This window comes from Haemorhous mexicanus, chromosome 21 (assembly GCF_027477595.1).
Source record: "Haemorhous mexicanus isolate bHaeMex1 chromosome 21, bHaeMex1.pri, whole genome shotgun sequence".
Lineage (NCBI taxonomy): Eukaryota > Metazoa > Chordata > Aves > Passeriformes > Fringillidae > Haemorhous > Haemorhous mexicanus.
This window is the reverse complement of record NC_082361.1, coordinates 5,060,245-5,072,670: the sequence shown is the minus strand read 5'-3', so window position 1 is coordinate 5,072,670 and position 12,426 is coordinate 5,060,245. Positions and strand designations below refer to the sequence as shown.

Below are 12,426 nucleotides of genomic sequence, written 5' to 3'. Positions count from 1 at the left end.
AACAATGGCATAAATAACTGATTCCCAAACAATGTCACCAAAAATAAATTAAAAAGCAAGCAAAAAGCCTGTTATCTCTGTTACACAAGCCCCTGGAGTAGCTGTATAGAGCAGCTTGGGGGGCTGACCCAAAAAATCTGTATTAATATAATCATCCAATTGGACCCATATCCTAACTCTTTTGAAACATGTCAAATTTCAAGGTCAAGGGTTTGAGGCTGCTGCTGGGCTCTCCAGAGGCAGAGCAGCCTCCTGGAGCACCAGGCTGAGGGTCAGCCCCTGCCATGCCTTCCTTCAGAGCTGCATTACAAAACCCTGACGTTGAGAAACTTGGGGGTCACTGTGCTCTAAGGGGAAAGGTTCTTGCTCTGATTTAGAGTTTGGTGGGAAGCTCATCTTCTAGAAAATTCTCCTAAAAGAATATATCTTTATTCTCCCCAAGGGCAGGAGTGTTCTTAGGGACCTGTGGGGTCTGGACCTTGTTGCTCAGAGAAGGAGCTGAGCTCTCTGCTGCTGCCTGAGAGCACAGCATCAATCCCCTGCCATGGGGACAGGTCTGAGCAGGTGAGTCACAAGCAGACAGGTGAGGCTGTGCCACATCCTTCAACAGCAGCAAGCCCCAGGACACTGGGAGTACAACCCTCCATCCTGCTCTGCAGGAGCCACTGTGGTATTAGAACATTACTCCTTTTGTAAGTTACTAATCTGTGTTGTCAGCCTGTTTGAGTCATTTAATACTTACACAGAGTGCTTGAGTTTCATGCTAAAATTAACAACTGCTTCTGCTCCTGCTGAAAGCAGATATGAATTTGGTTGTTCACTTCAGAGAACCAGGATCAGTCTGGCTTGAAGGTTTTAAGGCACATTAAAAAACAAATTAAAAAAGAAACCCAACCCAGGCATCCAGAAACTGCAACATAAGGGAACTGAGTAGTTACAGGCCAAATCCACTGCTTAACATCTACCCCACAAGCCTGTTTCTGCATCTGTGATGTCTACATTCTTTCACTTGGCATTAAAACCTTGGGTTTAGAAGCCATATCCTAGGTGATGGCCCAAACTTTGCCATGCCTCCATCAATGTGGGCTCACCCAGCAGGGGATCATGAACATACCTGTATTCTTCCTCCTCTTTGGAGTTCTTCTTGGGTTGGTATTTCTTTGAAAGATTCCTAAAATTAAAAATACGGAGACATAAAATAATATTTTAAAACATCCTTTGAAGCATACTGATGATCTTTAGCTGCACACACATGCTGTGAGGCTGGAGTTTTTATCTGCAGTGAGCAGACACCTCTCCTGAAGCATGGCTACAATCAGGCTTTGATTGTGCTGTAGTAACACTCTAAGAATGGGCTGCACAGTGCTCCAGTCTCTAACTACAACAAAGCAGCAGATTCTGAAGCCAAGAAGTTGCTAAATTAAGGTCATGAAGTTGATACACCTGGGTTGTGGTTCTGCTGATGCACTGATCTCCTTCAGCTGATCTAGAGGAGAGGTTCTTTTAGAGTAGGAGTCATCCCAGGGAAGGGAGATCTGAGGCAGCAGATGACACTCTTGGCCAGGCAGGTTTGCCTGCCTTTAGCAGGATGATTAGAAGACAAAAAAAACCTTCACAAAGCTGTGGGAAGCTGAACTGAGATAGCAAAAGGGGGTTCATTTTGTGATTATCAACTAATGCTGGGGGAAGTGTGACATTTGATTATCCTAATTAGCACAGATGATTGCATCTCATTATCCCCCAGCCAACTACTGATTTAATTTTAAAACACCAATATGCTCTTGGAGTGATTGTATCTTAAATAAGAAACCTGAAACTTGCTGGGAGCACATCTGACAGTGATTGTATGGTTTTCATTGCCTCACAAGTCTCTCATCAGCAGCAAATCCAGGGATTTGGGAAAGTGTGGTGCCCACCTGGCCCTGAGTGCACCTTGCTGGTATCAGCACCAGGATGCACGTTGAACTGCAGCACGGCACACCCTTCAACCAGAGCTGACCAATTTTAAGGGCTTTTCAGTGCTCCTCTGTCCTAAACTGAGCCCCATTACTCTGTTCTCTCTGGCAGCCTCTCACCCTGCTGTGCAAGGGAAGCCATTTGGTTTAGTTTTACAAGGTTGTTTCAGTGATGAAGAGCAGCACACAGGGAGTATTGATGGAATCATTGTCCGAAGGAGGACTGAGTTTTATCAACTTATCCATGCCAAACTCTTTGGAGATGTCCCAGAATACATCAAGTTGTAATCAAACTGCTTTTTCAGAGGTGTAACCCATTCCCTGCTGATGCTGGTTTTGCTGCTGACTTGGGGACAGCAGGGCCTCCCATCTCACATTTCTTATTCCTTTTGTTCTCCTTGCGGAATTAAGGAGCATCTGCCCCAACAGAGGAGCAGCCAGAATGCTGGCAGATATGCACAGACAAACATGTGTTCCTCAAAATTTAAGTATCTTGACTGGAAGGGATCCAAATGAGTATCTCCCTCTCAGTCTGTGCCTTCTCTCCAAGAATATGCTCTGAAAAAATTAACTTCTCTAGTTCTGCAGCTTCCACCAAACACCAGCATGGGAAGGGTTCTGCAAACTGTTCTGCATGATGAAAATAAATTTTACAGCACCCTTTGTATGCCATGGGAATGCCTCCTTCCATGCACCAGCTTGAAGGGGAAAGGAAAAGCCACAAGGAAAAAAAGCACAGAAGGCTACAGTAAAATAAGGAATTTTCACACAGTCAAAACTCCATCTCCCTGCACTGTCACGCTGCCCAATTAATTCTGACACACACAGCAACTGGCTTCCTGTGAATCTTTAAAGGTGCAGAAATGCTACAGAGCTTAGGGGGGGGGAAAATCCACAGTCTGCTTTCACAGACAAAAACCACTTACCAAGGATTAGCATTCTGGGTTAAACACTTCATTATCTTCTATGCAATTTACACAATACTCAAATTGAGTCTACATGTTGAAGTTCTCTAATTATTTTTTGCTGTTTTCTAAAATCAGATGTAGGGGTTTAACCAGGTACACACAAAACCCCCCACAAGTGCTAGAGAATCCAGAAGTGCTGCTGGAGCTCAGCATGTCCTGGTGCAGTGGCACCACCAGCACTGCCCAGAAGCAGTGACAGTGACACCTTCAGTGCTAACAAGGATTACAGAGCGAGCTAGCACATAATAAAACCAGCTCTGGAAAGGTTCTCTGATACTCTGAGCACCCATGTCCAGAGGTGTTTCTATTTGCTTTTCACTCTGCATCTTTTTTTTTTTCTGCCTTTCCAGCTTGTTTCTCTCTGCTCCCATATTTCAACTTGTGTGACAAATGTGAGAGAAAGATGTCAAACATCAGGAGTTCTGATTCTCACATTATCCTGACACCTGAAGCATTTTCTCCAACACATTTTCCTTGAGGCCATCTATCCATCATCACATTAGGCAAGGGTTTTGACACCCTTTGTGAAGCTCTGAGTGCATGTGCTGCAAGGGATGTGACAAGGACACAGCACCTCAGTACTGGGAGCACAGCATCCAGCACATCAGTGTCCCATGGAAGTTAAAATACCTAAAATAAGCATTCTACCACAGTTCCCACATTCCAGCCTAGCTTAATTATTAAACAAATACAATGCAAAACAATTCAGAAAATAACCAAGTCAGATCTGGACTCCCAAACCAGGCTAATTGTAAATGGTATGTAAGTCCAACCAAAAATATTAAATATACATCTGCAAAATGATAAAGAAGAAGAAAATAAATGTTTTTGAATAGAAGAAAATTTAACTTCAGTAGATGACCAGGCTGAGATGCAGATAGAGAGGAGCAATAGCTAGGTAGGTAACCCAGGGATAGAACAGAAAATACAAGTTCTGCAGAAGGAAAGAAATTGCAGCAGCTTTACTTACACTACAAACAAAATTGAGTTACATCCACAGGAGTACCTGGAGTTAACCTGTCTCTTTTTAATAACATTTTCTGCATGTTATGACATGCAGTGATGTGGTGCAGCCCTTTTACACCAAATTGATGTGGTACAAAAAAGGTTTGCACCAGGCTTAAGGACACTTATTAAATAAAAGCAGATGCATGATTTATTTTTCTTTTTTAATTTCCAGCACTGTTTTACCTCAACACTTGACAAGTCTACATTTTTTTTGTTTTTTTTCTTTTATAGTTCTAACTTCTTAGATGTCTGCAAGCAACCCTGTGTTTAAGAGCTCCTTGGGGACAGAAGCATTTGTCCTCAAATCATGAAAATACAGAGAGGCAGAAAACAAATAGACCGTGGTTTTTTGGGAAGTCTAGAACAGAATAAGAAATAAAGCTCAGGAATTTATAGTTTCTACATGGTCACAGGTAAAACAATCTATCACTTTTGTTTACATGTTGTTTGGGTGTTTATTTTAATAATTAAGCTCTTTGTACCTGGATTTTGTCATCCTGAATACCCCACTGAGTCTAGTACAGGATTGTTCCTAAGACAGGCCAGCTCACCCAGATACTCTGCTGGGCTTTCCCAGTCCAGTCACACTCTCTTTGTTCCAGCTCATTTTGCCTCTGTAATTCAACCTCTGCTCCTCTCCATAGGATGTGAGCAATTTGTTCCTGCACGAGTCATTTTCTATTTCCTGCTTGTCTGTAGCAGAAACCCTGGGGAACCCTCCTGGCATTCCCCTGGGAGAGCACACAACCATCAAGGCAGGGATTTATCTACTACCAGCTCCTCATGAATCACAGGCCATTGTGCATCTTCAATCCACTCAAACACAAGCAAGTTCTGGGTGTTTTTTTTTTTTTTTTTTTAAATAGACACTGTGTTAAATACACAGATCAACTGAAACCTCAGGTCCCATCTCTATAAAAGCCAATAATAATGGAAAGATTTCTCAAGATTTATTATCACTATGTAAATAAAAGGTGAGTTTACTGGAGGGGTTAGGAATAATTATTCCTGCTCTCCCCCTCCCAGTTAATACCAGCAGTTCCAGTTTAGCACTGGTCACTAGTGGCTGCCATCAATGTTCTTCAGCAGGACCCCCTGTGTGCTTTACTCCCTTCTCACCCCTGATCAATTCTCAGTTTTCTCTACCTCACTGGGAAAAGCAAGGTGATATCTACTCCTGTGGGAGGGTTCTTAGCACCCCTGCCCCAGGACCTGACCTCAAGGAAGACTTTTTCTGGGTCTGGTTCACACGTACTAGTCTCTGACTACAATCAAACCAGACAAGGACAGGGAGAAAGTACCTAGCAGCAATTATTTGAGATTAATTCATAAAAATCTCTGCTCTGATCAGGGGACACCTCAAAAGATTGTAAAACTGTAATTCAAATCTCAGGCAGTAACCTTCTTAACTACATAGGAAAAATTACCAAGGGCTGGGGCTGACTTTCTGACCTGTAATTCCTCCCCATGCACGTTCAAAAAAGGCCTGTCTTAGTAAAAGAAAACCTAAACTTCTCCTAACAAATGATCATTATTCCATTGAGTTCTTAAACCCTTCAGCATTTTTGCACAGCAGCCCCAATTTCATGGAAAACATTACAGTGCTGCTCTCAAAGCCTGAGCCATTAATCATGCATAAACTGTGAGTAAGCCCTAGTGTGCTGCTCAGCCACCTCAATAACCTCTCTTTTTGCAAAACATATGATTACTAGCAGATATAATACAACAGGATCTTAAATTAACTTTTACTTTCCAATCTCTAAATTAAAGCTATTTTCTAAAAGCCATTATTATAAACAAAATCACCACTGACACAGCAAACTTTGAGTTGATTACAGGCTCTGAAGAGATGCAACTCAAAGTCCAGAATTTTACATATCAACTTACCTAAGCTGCTTTGCATAGCTGAGTTCAATCTCTGTTCTTTCCTTTACAAACTTGATGTACTTTTCCAGAACATCAATACCCCACTGCGTGTGTTTTTCTAAGTTGTCAAACTGGTCCTGCAATGAATTTAAAAAAAAAAAAAGTTTAATCTCATTGAACACAGAGACAACTTAAAATTAATTTACAAAGGGAGTATCACCACACAGAAAGTGTTGTTAATATTTTCCATTACCAGTTAGATACTTTTATAGTGAGACAGGTTTTTTAATCAACAGAAATCTGTATTTTAACACAAGCCCAATTCAGTAACACTCTTCATTACTCATTTCTGAATCAGTTTCATTCCAGAAATACTGGCAATTCTATTAAATACCATCTTCTAATATAAATACTTAAATGTAGGATAAGAAATAGATACTCATGACAGTATTTTGTTTTACTCTGAAGAACTAGTAGAAGTTTCATGAATTTGGGATCTACTCCTAATTATTAATTCTGGTTTTCATATGAAAATTGTAGATTTAAACTCCAGCTTTTTCAGTGCTATGAATTTAAAATGTTATCAGAACAGTTCATCTTTTTACAGAGCAGACTTCAATTCCTTTGTAGCCTGTTTGTTCTAAACCAGATGACACAATGCCCCCCAAAATGACAGAAACTATGTTTTCTGAAAGTTTTCTTGTCCACCTCCATTTAGATACAGATACTGCTTTGTTCTTCAAATATTGTTGCCCTCAAAAACAGTCACACATGTTTTCAATGAAATCAAGAACATTCCACAAGTCAGTCTGGGATTTGCAAATGCCAAAAGAAATTAAGCAACTCTAAATCCAAATTAATTATCCAAGCCAGTTTGCAGATTTCAATTATAATCACCTTATTTTTCAAAATTTGGTTACTTCAACAGCACTCAAATTCCACAATCCATTCCACACAGCTTTGCAGAAGTTACTGTTTCTACAATACTTGAAATCTAATTTTTAAACTGTAATACATTGAATACTTATTCTGACAGACATACACTGTAAAATAAACAAGGGCATTAATATCAGCCTAACTTATTTGGGGTCAGGTTCCATTATGGTTTGCAAGGAAAATAGAGAGCAAGTTTGTACAATCTACAAATTAGATTGACCATGTTGTCTAAAAACCTACACACATCACTAGATTTGGGGTGGGATGCTGAGCTGCCACTACCAAAGATTCTGACACAAGTGATGCTTCTCTGCAAAAGATTTGGCCCAGTGACTCAGTGTGCAGAGCTACCACTGAGACACAAAAGCCAGACAAGCCCCCTCCATTTAGACACAGAGCAGAAAAATCACTGCAAGCTACAACAAAGCCTGGTTTGTGAATATGTTGCTTTTATCAAATACCACTTTCTGCTCTGTAGCACATCAGGCTGTGACAGAGTTACACTGGTGGCAGGAGGGACTCTGCCAGCCTTGAACAGACATCTACACAGGAGCTAATAAAGAAAATAAAGCTGCTGATAAAGCTGCTTAACTCTAATATGAAGGGGAGAAATAGGAACCATGTTAAGAAGAAAAAAATCTGCTAAACACCATCAAGAAAGGAGTTAAATCAGCAGGTAAGGCTTGTGGAATGGGACACACAGGGTTTGTGCATTGTGTGTTTGCTGTGCTTTAGCATCAGGTACTATTTCAAACCAAGTCAGCCCAACCACACCAGGTTTCAACTTAAGTTATGTCAGTTTTAGTCAATTAAAGAGGCACTGGAGGCAGAACAGCAAAAAGGTAATAGTATAAAGTTAGAAAAATAGTAAAGAACCTTAAGTGCTCCAGGACTGTGTTCCAGAAATTACAAGAAAGTGTCTAAGGGCAACTGAAGTAAAAAAATTCAAACTACATAAAATAAAATCCTTACTTCCAGCAATATAAATCACCCTTGAACCAGTGTAGCATCAGTCACTCAGAAAGAGGACGTGTGCATTCTGCAGAAAGGGAGTACACAGACTAAAAACATACATGTTTGCCTATATACAAATCTAAATCTCTATTTCACACAGTGTCACAGCTGGGGAGAAGGAAAAATCAGGGGTAACAATGATCCTCCTCCTATGGGATCAGGGCCCAGCTCAGCCTGGAGTCTGATGCCAGCACAGAGAAGCACCTTCTGCTCTGCTTCAAATATACAACCTCTCCATCTCTGGGTTTATGCTGGAATCAGGAGAGTAATGCAAACATGGCATTTTAAGGTTTCTGATAAAGAGGTCTTCTAGCTCTCCCACACCCTACTCTTCCACAATTTACATTATTTAACATAAACACATGCATATAAAATAAATACCCCATGGGGAAGTCCATTAGTCACAAGTTTACATGGATTCACACACTCCTGATTTAGAGAAGGGAAATCTCGGGCAGGGAAATTCACCCTGTAATCCCTGTAAGCAAATTTAACCACCTTTCTTGGTACAAATGTGATCTGATAAACTAAACTTATTATCCTATTGTGACCCCATCCAAAGAGGAAAGGTCAAGGTTTCCCAGAGGAAAGAATGCCTTTCAAGGAGATCCTGCCTTTCAAGGTAATCCAGATTTCAAGACAGAGCAGGTTCACCCTGAAAAGACAACCCTAGTGGTGGCTTGTCCAAACCTCCCACCATCATCCCACCCTGAATCAATTCTCAGAGCATCATTTAGATCAGAGTTTGAATAAAAGCTCAGAAATGGCTCCAGGTAGCTGCCTCAGTGTGGGCTGGCATCCCACAGAGGGACCTACTGGACTGTTTCTAAGGCCTCACTAGGACAAGTTGGTGAAATAAAACTCCCTGAGGAGCAGTGTAAGAGGAGCACACGGTGGTGCAGCTGTCAGACAGATCAACCAGGGGAAGGTGCTGAATTTCTATTTATAAAGTGAGATGAGGCACTTGCCCCGTGCCAAGCTCTAGGCAGAACCACCTCAAAAGTACAAGCACTGACCTCCACTATCAAGAGAGAGGCAAGGGGAAGTTTAACTCTGCAAATTTGCTAAAGAGAAGAGTTTCTGTTCTTTTCTGGGCATGGAACAGTGCTGGCCCAAGTGCCATTTCACTCAGCAGCCAACGCCCCACAGCAGTGTGTTACACTGGGGTCATGCATTCCATTGTCCCTTCCCTTTGCTGAGTGCCTTGAGGATGAAAAAAAGTCAGTAAAATTGGCAACACCATCACTGGCTGAGCATGAGATTCCAAAGGAAGGGCAGTGCAGCCAGAGGGACACAACACAGATTGTCCTCCTCGCTCCATGCATCTGGAAGGACACTGAAGGTAGGCAAAGGCTCTGAGTTAATGAACCAAGGGATGACAGAGGACACAAAATGTGTTGATGGTACAGCATAACCTTCAATTCATGGAATCTCAAAGTCCAGGGATACATGTAATCAATGCAAAATAGGACTTCTGAAGAAGAGATTTTTGAGAGCAGTTAACAACAATTTCATGCCTTCAAATAATCAATATTGAAAATACTTTTTGGAAATTGATTTACTTTCCTCAAAGCTCATTACAAAAATGCATTATCAATAGGAAACTAGAGTTAAAAACCCCCATCAGTTATTCTGGAGTCTAATGAGAACAACACATGTTTTCAGCACAAAGTGCACCAGCCCTGGCAGAGAAGGTTTAGCAGGTGAACTGTGCCACTGCAGCTCTGCAGGTTCAGTCATCAGCTGCAAGAGGCCTCAGGTGCCCCATGAGCTGCTGTTTCAGCTTTCAGTTTCAATACACAGACTCTCCTCTGTTCGTTTTTGTAGCATCCTCACCCTTCCAGTCAGGGAGAACATTAGGAAACAATAAACTCCACAGAGCTTTAGCATTCAAGAAAACAAGGCAAGAAATATGATGCAACATTCAGTAAGAATGCTCCCACTTGGCCACAGTGAGGGAGAAACAAAAGGTCACACCACACCTGTTTTCTCAGAAAAAGAACCACCAAAACATTTTCTAGAAGAATTCACTGCTTTCCTCTGGCTCAGAGACTGGTTCACACCTAAGAACATTTTTAGAGCACTGACAGTCAACTGTCTGTCACAGCAGGCTCCCACCACTGCCTTCATGTTACTATGTCCTTCCAGCCTGCCAAATCTCACCTTCTCCCAGTTTCCAGTACCTGTGTTTACTGTGATAGCAGCTTACTAAAAACAATAGACTTCTAATTGCCCATCACAATATGCACGTAATTAAACAACTCATAGAAATGTAACTTACCCCCTTCATCAGATTCCACCTGCTTCCCAAAGCCAGCAACATGTGCCACTAAAAACTTTCCCAGGTGATGGAGGAGCTGGAATACAGGAGCTGATCCACCTGACTCAGGTGGGAAAGCAGAGCCCCTGCTGCTTGAAAAAACTGTTCAGTGCTTAACATATTCTTGAGCACGCACACAAAAATCGAAGCTCAAAAGAGCAAAGTAGAACTTTAGTCATTAACTTGAACAGGAATTTGACATCCAAGTACCCAGAATGCTTTGACTATTTTAACCCTAAGGCAAAGTGTGTTTCTAAATTCTTTTTATAACTTCATTTCTGTTCCCATTAATTCTCTCCCGGTGATTTTACCACTGCCCGACCAACCTCCCATCCATGCATTCTTTCTGAAATTCAGTTGCATGCTTGTTACCCTGACAATGCTTAAAATGGAAATAGTGCTGCCCATTTGCTTTGCTTCATTTGAATGGTTACTTTAAGTTGTCAAATCCCCTTCACTTCTTAACTGCCCTCCTGAAGTCACATTCCCCAGCTATGCAAAGTATTTTGGGAAGAGAAAAGTTAGCCATTAAGGGGGGGAAAAAAAAAGGCAAAAGAAAAACCCTTCTTTCCGTTTCTTGGCCATATAACATGGAGTACAACCAATTATTGAGCAATAAAGTGTTTTTCATGAGGTCTTTGAAGATCAGCTCAGTGAGATATTCCTTCCTCTTTCTAGAAGGCTTCCATCTATTGCAAAATAGTTTAACACACAGCATTCAGATCCAAGATGAACCTTCACTTGCCACCAAGGAGCTTCTTCAGCCTTAACATTGACTGAAAAAAAGGGGGGGCCCTCACTTTTCTCTTGAGCTGCAGCTAGACAGACTCACCCTGCCCAGTTCCAACACACAGCCAGGCCAGAAGAACTCGGGTTCCTACTTGGTTTCAGCTGTGAACAAAACATTAGATTCTAGGAGAATTTACCAATTAATTCTGCAATTTAAATCTTCCTGTCAAACCTGCCCAGAGTAGACTGAGCTGGCAGCATTTACTGTACCAGTATCCAGGCTAAACTGTCACTGTCACCCTTTCTACTGCTGTCAGGGGTGACAGTGCAGAACTGTGAAATTAAGAATGCTAACACGGAGACAAATAATGAAGAAAGACTATGATGAAAAGTCAGATGTTAATAGCAAATGAAAAGCCTTTATTTTTAGCATATGCCTCATGTAGTTCTCATGCAGCAAAACAATAAAAGACTCAGGATTCTTGAATACTCAGAATATTTGAAGACTTTCTACTATCTCATTCTCCAATGAGTTTGATTCTGTTTCCTCACAAGATTATTTGTTTACTTTAATTAATAACAAAAATAGTAATAGGGGAATTAATAGCTAATTTTTACCTCTGATCATATCTTCTCCTCCCATATCTTTTTTTTTTAAACACTCTAATTCACTTTCATAGGCAAAAAGGAATTAAAGTGAAGATCAAGAATACATTACAGTGTTCAATTTCTAAATTACTTTTTTTAGATTCCATGGTTTAACAACTTCAAATTATAAAAATAATTAACGAGAGGATGAGCCCTTCACAGGCTCGGCTGAGTCCCATATGGCACTCAGTGCTGGCAGAATACACAGGAATTCAGATCACAGATCCTCAGAGACCTACAATAAAGCTATATGCAAATGTTAACAGTCTCCAGGCAAATTAATAATGAAAGAAAATGCATAAAATACAGGCTACCACTGCAAGAGCCTTCCAGAAAACAGAGATGAGTAGAAAATACCAAAGCAATTCAGCATCTGTTGACTCAGCCACTACTGATGAGAATCAACTTCCCACACAAAACTTGTCAGCAAGTCAGTGAAACCCTCAGTTAATGACACTAAACAAATATCCCTGATTATATATGGAACACAGGACACCAACCTTTCCCTTCCTGCAGCAGAGACAAGGAGCACTCACAGCACCATGGAGCAGAGAGGGATGGGGCAGGGACACCATCTCTGCCAGGTTCACACTCAGTGCTGTGGCTTCCCTGGTTGTTTTGGGAGTGAACCTTCCATTCCCCCACACATCCGGTTCTTGCAAGCAAAGCTATTTATGATCACGTGCATTTGTCATGCAGATCACCTCTTCAGCCACACATGCTTAATTTCATTTTATCCTACAAGTATTAAATAAATTCCTCCCAACCTTTTCACCAGGATGCCTAGACAGGCATGAGTTCTGCTTGAGCTGAATAATAAACAGACCAGAGAAAAAAGCCATCTTACTTGCCCATCTCCATCCTCCTGTCATTGCCATCCCCTAAACACATTTTTCCATAAAGCCCTCAAGGTTAACTATGCTTTCACTTCCATTCACCTGGTAACTTTATCTAGCTAGGAGACCACAAAAAGAAATATAAG

At 41.2% G+C, this 12,426-nt stretch overlaps 1 protein-coding gene across 18 annotated transcripts in view; it reads right to left on the bottom strand.

Moving 5' to 3' along the window:
* Positions 1 to 12,070, bottom strand: part of FNBP1 (formin binding protein 1) — a 69,977-nt gene extending 57,907 nt beyond the window's left edge. For 3 of the 18 annotated variants that reach the window (XM_059865306.1, XM_059865308.1, XM_059865310.1), the window contains exons 1-3: positions 11,945 to 12,070; positions 5,819 to 5,934; positions 1,115 to 1,171 (exon numbers count right to left, since the gene is read on the bottom strand). In XM_059865306.1, the coding sequence (XP_059721289.1) occupies positions 1,115 to 1,171; positions 5,819 to 5,934; positions 11,945 to 12,019 (248 nt within the window). In that variant the 5' untranslated portion in view covers positions 12,020 to 12,070. The remainder of the gene's footprint in view (positions 1 to 1,114; positions 1,172 to 5,818; positions 5,935 to 11,944) is intronic. The other 15 variants (XM_059865307.1, XM_059865317.1, XM_059865311.1 and 12 more) reach the window with 8 other exon arrangements.
* Positions 12,071 to 12,426: the final 356 nt, after the last annotated feature.